The sequence below is a fragment of the Saccopteryx leptura genome, chromosome 6, assembly GCF_036850995.1.
Source record: "Saccopteryx leptura isolate mSacLep1 chromosome 6, mSacLep1_pri_phased_curated, whole genome shotgun sequence".
In the NCBI taxonomy this organism is placed as follows: Eukaryota; Metazoa; Chordata; class Mammalia; order Chiroptera; family Emballonuridae; genus Saccopteryx; species Saccopteryx leptura.
Window position 1 is genome coordinate 105,555,237 of NC_089508.1, and position 19,355 is coordinate 105,574,591.

General features: G+C 43.4%; 1 protein-coding gene across 1 annotated transcript in view; it reads right to left on the reverse strand.

Annotated features, from left to right (window-relative positions):
* Positions 1–8,026: 8,026 nt before the first annotated feature.
* Positions 8,027–19,355, reverse strand: part of EAPP (E2F associated phosphoprotein) — a 31,050-nt gene continuing 19,721 nt past the window's right edge. The window contains exon 6 of the mRNA XM_066388455.1: positions 8,027–8,649. Coding sequence (XP_066244552.1) covers positions 8,373–8,649 — 277 coding nt within the window. The 3' untranslated portion in view covers positions 8,027–8,372. The remainder of the gene's footprint in view (positions 8,650–19,355) is intronic.

Below are 19,355 nucleotides of genomic sequence, written 5' to 3' on the forward strand. Positions count from 1 at the left end.
TACCTGTGGTTTTCAACCTTTTTACACTTGGAGACCAGTGCAAATAGAAGAATTATTTTGAGGACTGCTAAGGCAGAAATCATCCTCAGCATAAGCAAATTTGACCAAGATCTTTGGGTCTGTAATCCTCATATAACATCAGGGTGGTTAACTCTTCCATGGACCGGCACAAAATTTCTGGCAGACTGGCACCAGTTTGCAGAACAACAGTTGAAAATCACTGGTATACACCACAACTGGCATAAAGGAATCCTCAAGTAGTCAATTTGTTCTGTTTTAGGTAAGCAGATGTTGTGAAGTCCTGGGAAAACCCAATGTTTTTGGACATTCAGAACTAGAGTTAAGGCTCAAAACAGACTCAGGAGCTACTGTATTGAGGCTGAAACTTTTTAAAAGGGGGATTATATGCCTGACCAGGCGGTGGCGCAGTGGATAGAGCATCGGACTGGGATGCAGAGGACCCAGGTTCGAGACCCCAAGGTCACCAGCTTGAGCGTGGGCTCATCTGGTTTGAGCAAAAGCTCACCAGCTTGGACCCAAAGTCACTGGCTTGAGCAAGGGGTTACTTGGTCTGCTGTAGTCCCCTGGTCAAGGCACATATGAGAAAGTAATCAATGAACAACTAAGGTGCCACAACAAAAAACTGATGATTGATGCTTCTCATCTCTCTTCATTCCTGTCTGTCTGTCCTTACCTATCCTCTCTCTCTCTGTGTCTCTGTAAAAAAATAAAATAAAAAATAAAAGGGAGATTATAGGAGAAACAGCTGGGTTAGGCTTGCTTGCTTGTTTTCCAGCTGCAAGCACATTGCATGATTAGTGCATAGCATGTAGCAGAAAGCCACTTGTGTGTGTAGCCTATATAAGGTTATGAATACTTTCTCTCTGAGACAGTTTTCCTGTTTGCTTGCCCACCATTGTGAGAATCCAATAAACAGAAATAGCCCGCCTGACCAGGCGGTGTCACAATGGATAGAGCGTCGGACTGGGATGTGGAGGATTCAGGTTCGAGACCCCAAGGTCGCCAGCTTGAGCGCAGGCTCATCTGGTTTGAGCAAAGCTCACCAGCTTGGACCCAAGGTCACTGGCTTGAGCAAGGGGTTACTCGGTCTGCTGAAGGCCTACAGCAAGGGTCGGAAACCTATGGCTCACAAACCAGATGTGGCTCTTTTGATAGCTGCATCTGGCTCACAGACAAATCTTTAATAAAAATAATAATGTTAAAAATATAAAACATTCTCATATATTGCAATCCATTTCCTACTGCTCATGTTCATAGTTGAGGGTGGCTGGAGCCAATCACAGCTGTCCTCCAGGACAACTCCAAATTTTTATTGGATTGTGCGTAACGTACATGGGTTGTTGTATGGCTCTCACGGAATTACATTTTAATATATGTGGCGTTTGGCCCTGGCTGGTTGGCTCAGCGGTAGAGCGTCGGCCTGGAGTGCGGGGGACCCAGGTTCGATTCCCGGCCAGGGCACATAGGAGAAGCGCCCATTTGCTTCTCCACCCCCACCCCCTCCTTCCTCTCTGTCTCTCTCTTCCCCTCCTGCAGCCAAGGCTCCATTGGAGCAAAGATGGCCTGGGCGCTGGGGATGGCTCCTTGGCCTCTGCCCCAGGCGCTAGAGTGGCTCTGGTCGTGGCAGAGCGACGCCCCAGAGGGGCAGAGCATCGCCCCTGGTGGGCGTGCCGGGTGGATCCCGGTCGGGTGCATGCGGGAGTCTGTCTGACTGTCTCTCCCCATTTCCAGCTTCAAGAAAAAAAAAAATGTGGCGTTCATGGTTCTCTCAGCCAAAAAGGTTTCTGACCCCTGGCCTACAGTCACGGCACATATGAGAAAGCAATCAATGAACAACTAAGGTGTCGCAAGGAAAAACTGATGATTGATGCTTCTCATCTCTCTCCGTTCCTGTCTGTCTGTCCCTATCTATCCCTCTCTCTGACTCTCTCTCTCTCTGTAAAAAAAAAGAAAAAAGAAATGGTCCCATGCCTTTTGGCTCCGTGGTTCTTCTATGGTCTGCTCAAATCCAATGTGAACCTGCCTTACTTCAACAACTGACATTACACCTGGTGTAGTGGGAAGGATTTGGTTCTGACTGGTATAGAATTGGCATTACATATGGTGCTGTGAGCAGGATTCAGTTCAGACCAGCCACTCCTTTATCCCACTCTTCAAGCCACCAGCAAGCACCCTTGAAGAGTGGGATAAAGGAATGGCCATTCTTAAGCATGTGGTTACCTGTGGCTACCCTGTTAGGGGCTATGGGCTGGGTGTTTTTTGCAGCCCTGCAAACAGAAACTGAAAGCTCTGTGCAAGAGGCTACCCAAGTCTGAGAGCTCCAGTGCAAGTTAGAGGCCAAGTGCCCAAAACAGCAGGTGCTGGAGGACAACAAGCAGTTGCTGGAGAAGGAGACTACCTGAGTCTGAGAACTCCAGTGCGAGCTGGAGGCTGAGCACCACAGTGGCATGTGCTGAAGGAGGAGCTGCATTTGTGTCAGTGGAGTGGCCTGAGTCAGCAGTACCAGTCGTTTCAGATTCCCCTAAGGAGAAGGCAGAGGAGGTTCCGGCTGAAACTGTCTTTAGCATACTCAGAGCCCAGCCAGTGGTCACCCAGAAGGTCAAAACCCAGCAGCAGAAAGTGCCTCAGGGGCAGGCACAGCCCCCTCTACAATTAGTTGAGGACTGTGTGGTCTGGCCCTACACCCAGAGTTGGTGGAGTTAGGGGTGAAATTCAGGCAGAAACCCACCAAGTCCCTGGCAGCTTGGTTGCTGTGGTTGTGGAACATAGGGATGGATGGCATCATGCTCTCCAGAACAGAGATGGAGAAATTAACTGCCATCTCCACGCATTCCTCCTTGAGGAAGCATCTTCAGAACTGCCATGACAACTCAAGAAACCATACCCTATTAGAATAGGTGATTCGTATGGTCTGGCAGAATGCAACTTACCAGGAGCAGTGAGTCGATGGCAGTCATATACTGAGCTGCAGCAAATCTTCCAGGAACTGGGTATGAGGAATGCTCTTTCAATCTGTGGTCCTGTGGGCCATATGAGGAAGTATTTACAGCAGGATGAGAGACCTATTTCTCCAGGGCGCCCTGTCCATCCTTTTGGGTCACTGGTGGTTTAGCTTGGGCCCCTATGTTGGGCAGCCTATTAATACTGTTACATGGACAGTGACAGATTTGGAGGAGGTAGAAGCAGGGTGGCATCATAAGGTTGTGCAGGCTACTGCTCATGCTGCCCCCTGCCAACTAACAAGAGAAACAGGCCTGAAATGTTACCCAAACACAGATGTGGGTAGATTTGATTATGGCCAGGGAAGATGAGAAATTAAATGGCAAATCTAATAGTCCTAGTAGAGCTTTCGCAGCAGCTTACACCAAAATGAAAGTTCCAGACACTGAAAAAAGGGGAAATGAACAGCCCCAACAGCTGTCAAGAAACTGGTTGGTACTCATGTCACACAGATGCAAGATTACATGTTGGAGGAAACTGAAAGAAAAAAGGATCTCCAAGACCTGTTGTTCCAGTTTGAATAGGGGGGAAGGTCAAGAGACCCATCTCACAGGGATAGGCTGGGACCAGAAACCCCATGTGGGACTGGCAATCGTCTGGTCCCCCTCTAATGTGCAGCAGGTGTTGGCCTTAGCAGGCATGAGGTGCTTTTGCAGCAGCTAAGAGAACTGTCAAGGCAGCACAGGCCTTGAATGTGTTTGACCCCGCCAGGCCCTGTGAGCTTGGAATTCATGTGACCTCTGAAAGGTTTAGATGTGGCTTGTGGCAACATACAAGAGTGCTAATGGAAAGGCACTGAGGTCCATTATCAAAGAGCTGTATCGCTAGTTGCCTGTAATGAACCTTTGGTAATTTGCACAGACAGTTGAGCTGTCTATTGTGGACTGATCATTGAGTGGTATAATGGACTCTTGAAGCAGACTGTGACCAGAGGGGGGCACCGACTCCCTTGCTGGACATGATGCTTATGGACAGTACTCCAAATATTGAATGAGAGACCCTGGCAGGGGGGCCTGGAACCTGTGGAGGACCTCTTGCACTGGACAGCTACTCCTATCCAGTTGCAGATACACACCAAGGACACTTGACTCAAGCCAACAGGGCAACATGCTCCTGCCTGCCCCAAAAGCCCTCCTTAAGGGCCAAGAGCTTCAATGGACATAGCCCTGGACTGTACAGCCCCTCACCTATGACAGGTGGCCTTGTTGGCACCGTGGGGTAGGGGGGCAGCGGTGGGCCTCCAGTTAATTCCCTGGGCAACCGGCACCTGGCCACCTAAGTTAGAAGTGTATTATCCTTTGATTGCTCAGGGAGACATCATTGTGAAGAGCACCTTTGTAAACATTGTCATTTTTCAGTAGAGCTTCTGCCTTCATAGTCTGCTACTCTAGTTTCTACTGTTTCTCTGAAATATGGATGTGGTGTGCCTCACTCGTCACACAGGGACCATCACGGAAGAAACCTGTTGCATAGATTGTGAGGCGAGCAACCCTAAAGGGGTGGAGTGTAGGGAAAACAGCTGTGGTTAGGCTTGCTCACTAGTTTTCTGGCAGTAAGCACTTTGCATGATTAGTGCATGACCACGTGGCAGAAAGCCATATTTGTGTATAGCCTATATAAGGCTACAGGTGGCCTTCCCTCCATGGTGATTTTCCTGGTCACTGGCCTACCACCTGTTTGCTCGCCCACTGTTGCAAGAAGCCATTTTCCCCTGCCTGTTTGCTTGCCTATCATTGCAAAAATCCAATAAATGGGAATGACCCAATGCCTTTTAGCTCCATGGTTCTTCTGTGGTCTGCTCAAATCCAATGTAAAAAGTGGGCAGGATTCAGTTAAGATCAGTATGGGGCCTGACCTGTGGTGGCGCAGTGGATAAAGCATCAACCTGGAATGCTGAGGTCGCCAGTTCAAAACCCTGCACTTGTCTGGTCAAGGCACATATGGGAGTTGATGCTTCCTGCTCCTCCCCCCTTCTCTCTGTGTGTGTGTGTGTGTGTGTGTGTGTGTGTGTGTCTCACTCTCTCTCCTATCTGAAATGAATAAATTAAAAAAAAAAAGACCAGTATGGGACCAGATTTACAAATACCATTTACCATGGCAGAAAATAAATAAATAAAAACAAAAATCAATCTATAACTAAACTTTGAAAATGTGGTACTTTGACAAATTTACAGAAACCAAAAGACAGAGGATTTCAATAATGTAGAGACAGTAGATGGGAGACATGATATGAAGATACCAGTGCCCTTCAAATGATATTTAATGATATTTTAAAGCATCGGACTGGGATGCAGAGGACCCAGGTTCGAGACCCCGAGGTCGCCAGCTTGAGCGCGGGCTCATCTGGCTTGAGCAAAAGCTCACCAGCTTGGACCCAAGGTCGCTGGCTCCAGCAAGGGGTTACTCGGTCTGCTGAAGGCCCACAGTCAAGGCACGTATGAGAAAGCAATCAATGAACAACTAAGGTGTTGCAACGCGCAATGAAAAACTAGTGATTGATGCTTCTCATCTCTCTCCGTTCCTGTCTGTCTGTCCCTGTCTATCCCTCTCTCTGACTCACTCTCTCTGTAAAAAATAAAATTTAAAAAAAAAAGAAGAAATGCACCCCCATGTTCACTGCAGCATTGTTTGCAATAGCCAAGATCTAGAAACAGTTCACATGTCCATCAGTGGATGAGTTGAATAAAAAGCTGTGGTATATTTACACAATGGAATACTATATGGCCGTAAAAAAGGAAATCTTACCATTCACGATAGCATGGATGAACCTGGAGATTATTATGCTAAGTGAAATAAGCCAGGCAGAGAAAGACAAATATCATATGATCTCACTTATATGTGGAATCTAATGAACACATTAAACTGAAGAACAAAATAGAAACAGAGGCAGGGTCACAGGGGACAGAGGAACAGCTGTCAGAGGGAAGGTAGAAAAGGAGATGGGATCAAAGGTGAAGAGATTAGTCAAAATTATATATGCATAACACAGATACGGACAGCGGGGTGGCAATGGCCAGGAGGAGGCAGGGTGGAGGTAGAAGGAGGTGAAAGGGAAGAGGTGGGGGTGAAGGGAGACTTTGCATGGGGCATAAGGGGGGCACAATGTGATGTATAGAGGGTGTTATACTGAGTAAGACACTTGAAACCATGTCAACACAATAAGTTGAAAATAAAATTTGCCTGACCTGTGGTAGTGCAGTGGATAGTGTCAACTTGAAATGCTGAGGTCGCTGGTGCAAAACCCCAGGCTTGCCTGGTCAAGGCACATATGGGAGTTGATGCTTCCTGCTCCTCCCCCCTTCTCTTTTTCTCTCTCTCTTTCCTCACTAAAATAAGTTAAAAAAAATTCTTTTTGGCCCTGGCCGGTTGGCTCAGCGGTAGAGCGTGGGCCTGGCGTGCGGGGGGACCCGGGTTTGATTCCCGGCCAGGGCACATAGGAGAAGCGCCCATTTGCTTCTCCACCCCTCCCCCTCTCCTTCCTCTCTGTCTCTCTCTTCCCCTCCCGCAGCGAGGCTCCATTGGAGCAAAGATGGCCCGGGCGCTGGGGATGGCTCCTTGGCCTCTGCCCCAGGCGCTAGAGTGGCTCTGGTCGCGGCAGAGCGACACCCCAGAGGGGCAGAGCATCGCCCCCTGGTGGGCAGAGCGTAGCCCCCCTGGTGGGCGTGCCGGGTGGATCCCGGTCGGGCGCATGCGGGAGTCTGTCTGACTGTCTCTCCCCGTTTCCAGCTTCAGGAAAAAAAAAAAAAAAAATTCTTTTTAATTTTAAAAAGAAAATTTTAAAATTAATTTAAAAAATTATATATACAAGAGTGGTATGTAAAAATTATAAAACTTCATTGAAAATAAATGGAGAGATGCCATACTGCTAGGAAAACTCAATATTGAAAAGACATCAGGTTCTTTAAAATGACCTAAAGATTAAATAAAATTCCAATTAAAATATCAACATAGTTTTATAGAGCTTAACAAGTTGATTCTAAAATTTAATAGTACGACTTACCATAACACTATAGTAATTAGCATAAGGCATTGGTACAAAAAAAAAAAAAAGAAAGAAGCCTGACCTGCGGTGGGGCAGTGGATAGAGTAGTGACCGGAAACTCTGAGGTTGTGGGTTCAAAACCCTGGGCCATCCAGGTCAAGGCACATACAACAATCAATCAATGAACAACTAAAGTGAAGCAACTATGAGTTGATACTTCTTGTTCTCCCCTCTCTCCTTTCTCTGAAAAATCAATAAATTAAATATTTTTTTTAAAAAAGCCTGATCAGGCAGTGATGCAGTGGATATGGCATCAGCCTGGAATGCTGAAGACCCAGGTTCAAAATGCAGAGGTCACCAGCTTGAGCGTGGGCTTATCCAGCTTGAGCACAGGCTCACCAGCTTGAGTGCGGGGTCACCAACTTGAGCATGCTGCAATCACAGACTTGACCACATAGTCACTGGCTTGAGCCTAAAGGTCGCTGGCTCGGCTGGAGCCACTGCCCCACCCCCACCCCCCAAAGGCACGAGAAAACAAGCAATGAAGAACTAATGTGCCTGACCAGGCGGTGGTGCAGTGGATAGAGTGTTGAACTGGGATGCAGAGGACCCAGGTTCGAGACCCCGAGGTCGCCAGCTTGAGCACGGGCTCATCTGGCTTGAGCAAATAAAAGCTCACTCACCAGCTTGGACCCAAGGTTGCTGGCTCGAGCAAGGGGTTACTTGGTCTGCTGAAGGCCCGCGGTCAAGGCACATATGAGAAAGCAATCAATGAACAACTAAGGTGTCGCAAGGAAAAACTGATGATTGATGCTTCTCATCTCTCTGCATTCCTGTCTGTCTGTCCCTATCTATCCCTGTCTCTGACTCTCTCTCTGTCCCTTTCTTCTCTTGCTAAAATCAATAAAAATAAAAATAAAAAAATTTTAAATACTGTCATTCCATCCTATGAGGTAGAAAGGAAATAAAGATACTTCTTAGCAAAACGAATACAGACAGAAGTCAGGAAATAGTTTCTAGTTTAATCACACCAAGGGTATGTCTAAAATAAAAAATAAAAATAACACTGAAAAAGAGATTACTTGTAACTCCAGAACATTTTAATTCTAAAGAGCTTTAATAAATAAAAAGCCCCACGTTTCCAAAGGCCATCAGAAAGGGAATGAATCATCAGTCCCAACAGAGCTGGGGGAAATTTTTTTAAAGGGAGAGAGATGAAGGTTGGTAACCATTCTCTTTCAAAAAGAATAAAGTACTGCTTCCTCAAATAACCACTCAGAATGTCACTTGATAAGAACAGGCAGAAGGAAAATAACTACCTATACTTGCATATAGACACTATTGGGAAATTAAATGCCAACTTAGCTATTTAGGAATGACTTGCTAAGACATTGAAAAAGTGAAAGACTTCATCCTTGTCGTAGACTGCCACTTCCGTAGAACACTCGGTGCACAGAACGGGGTGGTAGGTTTCTTCCCCTGCTGCCTCTGCCTGCTCTGAGGCATCTTCCTGGTTAGACCTCATCTTCTTACGACCTCGCCTTTTCTTCCTGTTCTCCGGGGCTTTGTATCTTAGAACCTCTTCTTTGTTGACGGAACAATTCATCACAAACATTGCTCTATACTGAGTTTTATATGATTCATGCCTAGGAGAAAAATAAAATGGAGAATATTTATGTTCTATTTTAATAGTTATATACATAGATAAAAGAACACCAAAAACTTACTGAAATACCAAAGTAAAGACAGAACAAAACAAGAAATTTACAAAAATGTTGAGTTATTTTAAAATTAGGAAGAAACTTGTTAATAGATAATATAGTATTACAAAAGTAACTTTTATCTCAGAAAAAATCTGATTTGCTCTTCAAACTTAGAAAGATAAATTGTAGAAAATTTGAGAGGTAATGTTTAAATAACACTGGGGAACAAAATTTTTGTTGCATCCACAAAAACACTTGTTCTTAACTAATTCGAGTGTGCTGATCTCAAATCTGACATTAGTTTTTCTCTGTAAGCTACAGTTTTTTTGCAATTCAAGATTTTAGGTTTTCATCTTATTGTAAAATTTTCAACATTTAGTTTAACATAATGAAGTAGAATGTCTTCTTGGGCATCCTCTTTGTGAAAATATAATAATTTATATAATGCAATAAATACACTAAAAGATATGATTGCATCAGAATTTGTCTACAATTTCAAAATAGAACATTAAAACACTTATTTTAATCATAAAATTTGCACAAGCTTATTTAAATTCTATTCAGGCAAAAATTTGTGTTTGTAGCTCTTGTGTTTGTGTATTTGTTGAGGACAATCTCGTTTGATGCTCCAGCAGTAGTCTATTCATCACTAACAGCTCCAAGATTTTCGGGAAACTTATCAAAGTGACTGTTCAGGAAGTGAATCTTAAGGCTCATGTTACATCCAATGTCACGGTAAACCAACAGCATCCTTTGAACCAGAAGTTCATAGTTTTCTGCTTTTTTTGTTGCCAAGAAGTTCTTTGTAACTGCCACAAAAGACTGCCATGCTGCTTTCTCCTCCTTATTTATCTTCCTGGCAAATTCTTCGTCACATATAAGGGTTCAAATTTGAGGTTCATCGAATACACCTGCTTTTATCTTCTCAAAAAACAAGGCAGGAAAAGCAGAAATAATATGTTGAAAGCATTCACTTTCTCTATTCAAAGCCTGCACAAACTGCTTCATTAAGCCAAGTTTGATGTGAAGTGGGGGGAAAATGATCCTGTCTCGATTAACTACACTTTCATTCACAATATTTTGCATCCCTACTTCCAGAGCTTCACGTTTCGGCCACTCCTTCTGTGCCCAGTTTCTCCCGAGCTCGGCTGTCCCACAAACACAGAAAGCAAGGATACTTTGTGAAACCTCTCTGTTGTCCCAGCATGAAATTTACTATTTTAAGATCCACAAAGCCACATATATAACAGAAGGTGTCAGGACTATTCTTAAATGTACACCTACTTGAAGAAGCCATGATTCAATCTTAAAACAAAATAAGAGGGCGTTTTTATCAGATAATAATTTTTTACATTTAAAAACAAGTACAATTATGTAAAAGTGATATTTGTAAAACATTAATTGCCTTGTGGTTATGTTCAATCCAAGAGTTGTTGCCCTTTAACTCCAATTTAAAAACCAATGCATGCCATTAACTGTAACAAAAAATTAAAATTGCATAAAAAATAGAGCATGCACCAAAAAACAGATTTCAAATTTGGAATCAGCGATGCAGAAATATATAGAAACAGTTCTAAAACCTCATGCAACAGAAAATGAAAAAAAATTGTTCCCCAGTGTGTAATCTTTGTGTCTTTCTGTTGTGACCTAAGACTTGCCCTTCTCTTATTACAAATGGTGCCATTCTGGTCACCATTTCAGTAAAAGCTAGTTTTTAAAGCTTAAAGAGCTTCTGACTGGCCTGACCAGGTGGTGGCGCAGTGGATAGAGCGTCGGACTGGGATGCGGAAGGACCCAGGTTTGAGACACCGAGGTCGCCAGCTTGAGCGCGGGCTCATCTGGCTTGAGCAAAGAGCTCACCAGCTTGGACCCAAGGTCGCTGGCTCCAGCAGGGGGTTACTCAGTCTGCTGAAGGCCCACGGTCAAGGCACATGTGAGAAAGCAATCAATGAACAACTAAGAAGTCGCAACGCACAATGAGAAACTGATGATTGATGCTTCTCATCTCTCTCCATTCCTGTCTGTCTGTCCCTGTCTATCTCTGCCTCTGTAAAAAAAAAAAAAAAAAAGGAGCTTCTGACTGTATAATATCCACTCTTGGCTTTATTCCAGTAATCTAAAGAATAGATTATGCTTCCTTTGTTCTCTTTACATAAGTTACTTTACTTTTTTACTCTTTAAATCCCATGAAACAAATATCTTACTGGGTAAAAGCAATAAATTCCAGTCACACTTTCATTAGTTCCAATTGTTGATCTGTGCCATCACCACCACCAGTAACTTAGACTGTGCACACTCGTGCTCCTCAGGTAAGACTTGAAAATTTCATTTACATTCCACTGTATTGGAATCTTGTATTACTATGGAACACAATTTTTACCAAGGAAAATTTCTACTGTTAGATCATGAAGCAACTTCTATTGAGTATAGAACATATACTCTAACACACTTTAATTTGAAAGAAACCACTTAAGTACACAGATATTTTACTTTTTCTTTATTTCATAAACTTATTTTAGATATCAATTTATATTTTTTTAAAAAAGGCTTAAGAGTTCATATCAAAAGTACATAATTTAATTGTTGCAGATGAGAAACCTCCAGCTAGTGAATAAGGATAAATTACATCTGCCTGACCAGGCGGTGAAGCAGTGGATAGAACGTCGGACTGGGACGCAGAGGACCCAGGTTCGAGACCCTGAGGTCACCAGTTTGAGCGTGGGTTCATCTGGTTTGAGCAAAGCTCACCAGCTTGAGCCCAAGGTCGCTGGCTTGAGCAAGTGGTCACTCGGTCTGCTGTAGCCCCACGGTCAGGGCACATACGAGAAAGCAATCAAAGAACAACTAAAGTGCCGCAACAAAAAATTGATGCTTCTCATCTATCTCCCTTCCTGTCTATCTGTCCCTATCTATCCCTCTCTCTGAGTCTCTGTCAATCAATCAAGCAATCAATTAATTACATCTAGCCACTCATTAGTTCCTAAACCAAATCACCACTATATCATCACTTAGTTTCAGTTTGCTTGATTCAAAACATGAACTCAGCTAGACATTTATAAGGCCAGCAAAAAAAGAAAGTAAAAGGAGAGTATACAATCAACTCTTCATATCTGCCAGTTTCACATCCACAGATTCAAACAACTGCAGATAGAAACAGTATTTTTCCATAAATGTTGAGAGCCAAATGCATGTACAGTTCCATGCCATTTTACAGTAAAAGGAGCTTGAGCATCTGTGGATTTTGGTATCCACTAGGGAGGTGGGAGGATATCCTAGAACCAATTCCCCTCTGATATCAAGAGACGACTGCATTTGGATTAATAAAATGAAGGCACATGACGGGTGGTGGCACAGTGGATGGAGTGTCAACCTAGTACATTAAGGACCAGGTTCAAAATCCCAAGGTCACTGGCTTGAGCAGGGGATCACTACCATGATCACATGGTCACTGGCTTGAGCCCAAAGGTCACTGGCTTGAAACCCAAGGTCGCTGGATTGAGTAAGGGGTCACTGGCTCAGCTTGAGGTCCCCAGTCAAGGTATATATGAGAAAGCAGTCAATGAACAACTAAAGTGAAACTCTAAGTTGATGTTTCTCATCTCTCTCCTCCTTCCCTATCTCTCTTCTTCTCTCTCTCTCAAAATCAATTTAGAAAAAAAAAACTCATAGCTGAACTGTAGAGCACTGACCTGGAATGCTGAGGTCACAAGCTGAAAACCCCAGGCCTGCCCGGTCAAGGCACACACAAGAAGCAACTACTACGAGTTGTTTCCCACTCCTTCCCCCACTCCTCTCTCGCCTCTTCTCTCTCTAAAAATCAATAAATAAAAACCTTTTTTAAAAAAAAAAATCTACTGCATTTCTGTACACTGGCAATGAACAATCTGATAATGAAAGTATAATAGAGATTTCCAGAAGCTGAGGCAGTAGGGGTGAAGAATGGGGCATTATTGTCTAATGATAGAGTTTCTGTTTAGAACAACAGGAATTAGATAATGATAATGGCTGTATAATATTGTGACATTAACTACTTAATGTCACTGATTGTACACTCATACACTTAAAATGATTACAACAGGAAACAAGGTAAGATTGCCCACTGTCACCACCCCTCTAACCAACATGGTACCAAAAGTCCAAGCCAGAGTAATCAGGCAAGAAAAAAATAAAAAGGTATTCGAATAAGAAATGAAGAAGTAAAATTGTCTCTGTTTACAGATAACACAATCTTATACAGGGGGTCCTCGGGTTAGAACACAATTTCATTCCTATGACAGTGACATAACCTGAGGAGAGTGATGCTTCTTCTCATCTCCCTCCTCCTCCACTCTCTCACTTCCTCTCTCTCTCAAAATTTGGTGTAAGTCAAAACACACCCTAGCCTAAGTCGCTTACCTATCATAACACAGTTGTAAAATCATAATCTAGAATTTAAAAACACAAATATGCTGCGTCACCCATTGCGCTCAAGAAAACTAGTTCTCCCACATAGTCCATAAGTACGACGCTAAAGCCGAAACACTCAGATCTCAAATTTTTTAAGTTTTTATGGGAGAGAGCATCATAAACTCGAAATGTTGCATGTCAAGACTGTCGTAACCTGAGGACCATGTGCGCGCGCGCGTGTGTGTGTGTGTGTGTGTGTGTGTGTGTGTAAAACTCTAGCCCTGGCAGGATAGCACAGTTGGTAAGAAACCCATCCCAGAATACAGAGGTTGCTGGTTCAATCCCCAGTCAGTGCACATACAGGAACAGATCTGTGTTCCTCTCTCTCTCCCCCGTTTTCTCTCTCTAAAATCAATTTTAAAAATAAAATAAAGACTCCAATCAAAAAAAAAATCTTAAAACTAATAAATTCAGTCAAGTTGCTGGATATACAAAAATATGTTATGCTTCTATAAACTAACAACTATCTGAAAAAGAAAGTAAGAAAAAAACCCTGACCTGACCAGGTGGTGGTACAGTGGATAGAGTATCGGCCTGGGACACTGAGGACCCAGGTTCAAAACCCAAGGTCGCCAGCTTGAGTGTAGGCTCATCCAGCTTGAGCATGGGATTATAGACATGATCCCATGGTCACTAGTTGAGCCCAGGGTCATTGGCTTGAGCAATAGATCACTGGCTCAGCTAGAACCCCCTGGTCAAGGCACATGTAAAAAAGCAATCAATAAACAACTAAAGTGCTGCAACTATGAGTTGATTCTTCTCATCTCTCTCCCTTCTTGTCTGTTTCTCTCTCTCTCTTGCTTAAAAAAAAATGAGCAAAGGACCTAAACAGAAATTTTTCCGAAGACAAAAATGGCCACACCTGACCAGGTGGTGGCACAGAGCGTCGACCTGGGACACTAAGGGCCCAGGTTCAAAACTCCAATGTCACCAGCTTGAGCATGGACTCGTACATCTTGAGCACAGGGTCACTGAGCGCAGGGTCACCAGCTTGAGCATAGGATCACAAACATGACCCCATGGTCCCTGGCTTGAGCAAGGGGTCACTGGTTGGGCTAGAGCCCCCCAGTCAATGAACATATGAGGAAGCAAACAATGAAAAGCTAAAATGCCACACTATGAGTTGATGCTCCTTATATCTCTCCATTCCTGTCTGCCTGTCCCTGTCTGTCTCTCTCTTGCTACAAAAATAAAGAAGTGTCCAACATTTACAGGAAAAGATGTTCAACATTACTAATGAGCAGAAAAATACAAGTCAATACCACAATGAGATATCACTTCACACTGTTAGAATGGCTGTTATCAAAAGGAGGAGAGTTGCCTGCTGGTGGTGGCATATTGGATAGTGTCGACCAGGGATGTTGAGGACTCAGGTTCAAAACTCTAAGGTCACCACCTTGAGCACAGGCTCACCAGCCTGAATGCAGGGTCACTGGCTTGAGCATGGGATCACATGATTTCATGGTCGCTAGCTTGAGCCCAAAGGTCATGGCTTGAAGCACAAGGTCGATAGCTTGAGCAAAGGGTTACTGGTTCAGGCCTGACCAGGCGGTGGCGCAGTGGATAGAGCGTCGGACTGGGATGCAGAGGACCCAGGTTCAAGACCCCGAGGTCACCAGCTTGAGCAGGGGCTCATCTGGTTTGAGCAAAAGCCTACCAACCTGAACCCATGTACGCTGGGTCCAACAAGGGGTTACTCGGTCTGCTGAAGGCCCCCAGTCAAGGCACATATGAGAAAGCAATCAATGAACAACTAAGGTGTTGCAATGCGCAATGAAAAACTAATGATTGATGCTTCTCATCTCTCTCCGTTCCTGTCTGTCTGTCCCTGTCTATCCCGCTCTCTGACTCACTGTCTCTGTAAAAATAAATAAATAAATAAATAAATAAATAAATAAATAAATAAATAAATAAATAAATCATAAAAAACAAAAAGGGTTACTGGTTCAGACTGAGCCACCCCAGTCAGAGACATATGAGAAGCAATCAATGAACAAAGTGATGCAACTACAAGTTGATGTTTCTCATCTCTCTCCTTTCCTGCCTGTCTGTCTCTCTCACTAAAATAAATAAATAATAAAATAAAATAAAAACAAAAAGACAAGAGATAGCCCAGGCCAGATGGCTTAGTTGATTAGGGCAGTGTTTTTCAACTGCCGGTCTGCAGACTGATGCCTATCCATCAGAAATTTTGTGCTGGTCCACTACAGAGTTAACCACCCTGATATTATATGAAGATTATAGAGTCTTCATGGAGCAGCATAAAATTTCCTGCAGACTGGCAGTTCAAAACTACTGGGTTAGAGCATCATCCTAATATGTAAAGGCTGCCACTTCAATCCCCACTTGGGGCAAACAGGAACAGATTGTTTGTTTCTGTTTCTCTCTCTCTCTCTCTCTCTCTCTCTCTCTCTCTCTCTCTCCCCCCTTCCCTTCCTCTTTCTTTAAAATTCAATTTTAAAAAATGTTTTTACTGCCTGACCCGTGGTACTACAATGGATACAGTGTTGACATGGAATCCTGAGGTCACTGGTTCAAAGCCCTGGGTTGGCCCAGTCAAGACACATATGAGAAGCAATCAATGAACAACTCAAGTGAAACAGCTATGAGTTGATATTTCTACTCTCCTGCCCCCCACCTGTAAAATCAATAAAAAAAAAAATGCTTTTAGCCTGACCAGTGGTGATGTACTGAATAGAACGTTGGCCTGGGACACTAAGGTCCCAGGTTCAAAATCCCAAGGTCACCATCTTGAGCGTGGGCTCTTCTGGCTTGAGCATAGGCTCACCAGCTTCAGCATGGGGTTGCTGGCTTAAGCATGGGATCATGTTGCCACTGGCTTGAACACAATGTCTCTGGCTTGAACAAGGGGTCACTGGCTCGGCTGGAGCCCCCCATTCAAGACACATATGAGAAGCAATCAATGAACAACTAAAGTGCTCCAACTATGGGAGGATGCTTCTCATCTCCTTTCTTGTTTCTGTCTTTCTCTCTCCCCCTCCCTAAAAATAAAAATAAATGTCTTTAAAAAGACAAGAGGTAACAAAAATGAACCCTTGAACACTGTTGTTGGGAATGTAAACTGATATAGCCTCTATGAAAAACAGCATAGAAGCTCCTCAAAATATTAAAAATAGTGCCTGACCAGGCAGTGACACAGTGAATAGAGCATCGGCCTGGGATACTGAGGACCCAGGTTCGAACCTGGAGATTAATGGCTTCAGTGCAGTTCATCCAGCTTGAGCATGGGTCACTGACTTGAGCCTAGGATCATGGAAATGATCCATGGTGGCTGGCTTGAGCCCAAGGTCGCTGGCTTGAGCAAGGGGTAAATGGCTCAGCTGGAGCTCCTCGCCCCCCACCCAAGGCACATATGAGAAAGCAATCACTAAACAATTAAGGTGTCGCAACTATAAGTTGATGCTTTTCATCTCTCTCCCTTCCTGTCTGTCTGTCTCTCTCTTAAAAAAGTTTTTTAAATAGAACTACCATATGATCCAGCAATCTCCCTTCTGGGTATATATTTGAAAAAAATAAAATGACTATCTCAAAGAGATATCTGCACTTCCACTACAGTCAGGTCAGTGATAAAGGTCAACATTAACAGTTATAAATCATGTTGATAAACTGTGCCACATGAAAATGACACTTGACCTCTGTGGTCTTCCTCCAAAAACCTACTGTAGAATTAGTTATAATGGCGAAGACATGAAAACAACCTCAGTGCCCATCAACAGATGAATGGATCAAGAAAGTATAACAAATATACATAATGTAATATTATTCAGCCATTAAGAAAAAAAACCTGCCATTTGTGACAACATAACCTTGAGGGCATCAAGCTAAGTGAAATAAGTCAAACAAAGACAAATACTATATGATCGCACTTATATGTGGAATTTAAAAAATAAATGAACTCACAAAAACAGAGATCAGACTGGTGGTTGGTGGGGGAGGGTAGATGGGTCAAAGTGTCAAAGGGTACAAACTTCGAATTATTATAAGATAAGTTCTGGGATGTAATATATAGCATGATGGCTATAGGTAATACTGTACTGTACACTTGAGAGTAGCTAAGAAAGTATATCTTAAAAGTTCTCTCCACAGCCCGACCTGTGGTTGCGCAGTGGATAAAGCATCAACTGGTTCGAAACCCTGCACTTGTCTGGTCAAGGTACATATGGGAGTTGATGCTTCCTGACCCTCCCTCCCCCCCTCCCTCCCCCCCTCCCTCCCGTCAAGGTACATATGGGAGTTGATGCTTCCTGATCCTCCCTCCCTCCCTCCCTTCCTTCTCTCTCTCTCTCTCTCCCTCTCTCTCTCTTTCTTTCTTTCTTTCTCTCTCTCTCTCCCCCCCGCCCCTCTCTAAAATGAATAAATAAAAAAATTTTTAAAAAGTTCTCTCCACACACACAGAAAAGGTAACTACATGAGGTGATGGATATGTTAACCTTATTGTAATAATTATTTTGTAATATATTCCTATATCAAATCATGTTTATACACCAGGGGTTGGGAACCTTTTCGGCTGAGAGCCATGAACGCCACATATTTTAAAATGTAATTCCGTGAGAGCCATACAATATGTTTAACACTAAATACAAATAAATGTGTCCACTTTATGTAAGACTAACACTTTTAAAGTACAATAAGTCTCTGAATTCTTTTTAATAACGTTGTTATGCTGTTGCTAACCAATGATGAATAACGTACTTCTTACCATTAATGCGACTTCTGGTGCTGCATGGTTTTGCTGATGGCTTTGTAGTTTGGTTGATACGTGGTGAGGTTAAGCTTCATGCAGGCGTTGAGACTTCCATCCATTAAACGTGATCGTAGGTGGGTCTTAACGTTCTTTAGATGTAAGAAAGACTGCTCACATGCATACATAGAGCCAAACATTGTCAGTACAGCAATACTCACACGCTGCAGTATGTGGTATGTGACGGGAAGCGCATTCGAAGTTTTAACAATCAGCTGGTCCAAGGGTTGAAGTTTTTTCATTTCTCCCCACTTGTGTTTGCTCGCCAACTCTGCTTGCTGTCATGCAAGTCTTTCCAAATCTTCATTCAGTGACTTGAACTTATTCACCCACATGTCTGAGGCCTTCAGGTCAGCAACTTGTAGCTCAAAATCTCTTAACAGAAACACAGGAGATGTAACTCAGATTGGCGCTGTCCACTGCACACTCGTGTGGATGGGTGAACTTAAAAAAATGAGTGCACTCACAAAATTCTCCAAAGTGCGCTTTGAATGACTGCAAGAGATTAGATGTGAAGCCCGCTAGCTGTTGGAGATCAAGATGTTGAGCAGGGTCACTAGCTGTGCATGCATCTTTAAACTCTCCCAGTTTTTCAAAGTGTAGTAAACGACCTGTTTCAATGTCAGCGATGAAGAGTTCCAGATTTCGCTCAGACAGCCATCAAACAGCTGAGCACCTTCCCTCTTGACAACCAACGCACATTGCTGTGCAGAAGCAGACCAGGATAATTATTCCCAACTTCATCCAGCAGTGTTTTAAACTGGCGATCATTTAAAGCTCGGGCAACAATAAAGTTGACCACCAGAACAACCAGTGACATCACCTCACCAAGCTGCTCACCACACATCTGAGCACAAAGTGCCTCCTGATGTAGGATGCAGTGAAAACTTAGGATGGGTCTCTTTTCATGTTCACGAAGAAGCGCTACGAATCCTGTTTTTCCCCACCATGCACGGAGCACCATCAGTACACACCGAAATAAATTTATCCATCAGTAGATTTTTTTCTTTAGCAAACTCAGTGAAAGACTGAATAAATCCTCCCTTCTTGATGTCTCTTTATAGGCAAAACAGCAAGACTTTCCTCACATAGTGTGTCATCGACAGCATACCTTACAATCATGCTGAACTGGGATAAATAGCTTACGTCTGTTGACTCATCCAAAGCAAGAAAAAAAAATGGTGCTGCATTTATGTCCTTCACTTGTGTTGCCTCAATCTGATTTGCCATCATGATGGTACAATCGTGAACAGTTCTTGCCAACAGAAGCATGCCTTTTATTTGTTTGATTATCTTGTCTTTATCTGAAAAGTCGTCAAAAAGTTCATTGGCAACATCAAGCATGAATGTTTTGGCATACTCCCCATCTGTGAATGGCTTTCTGTTTCTCACAATTGCTAAAGCACCAGCAAAGCTAGCCAAATTCCAGTCACCTTGTTGG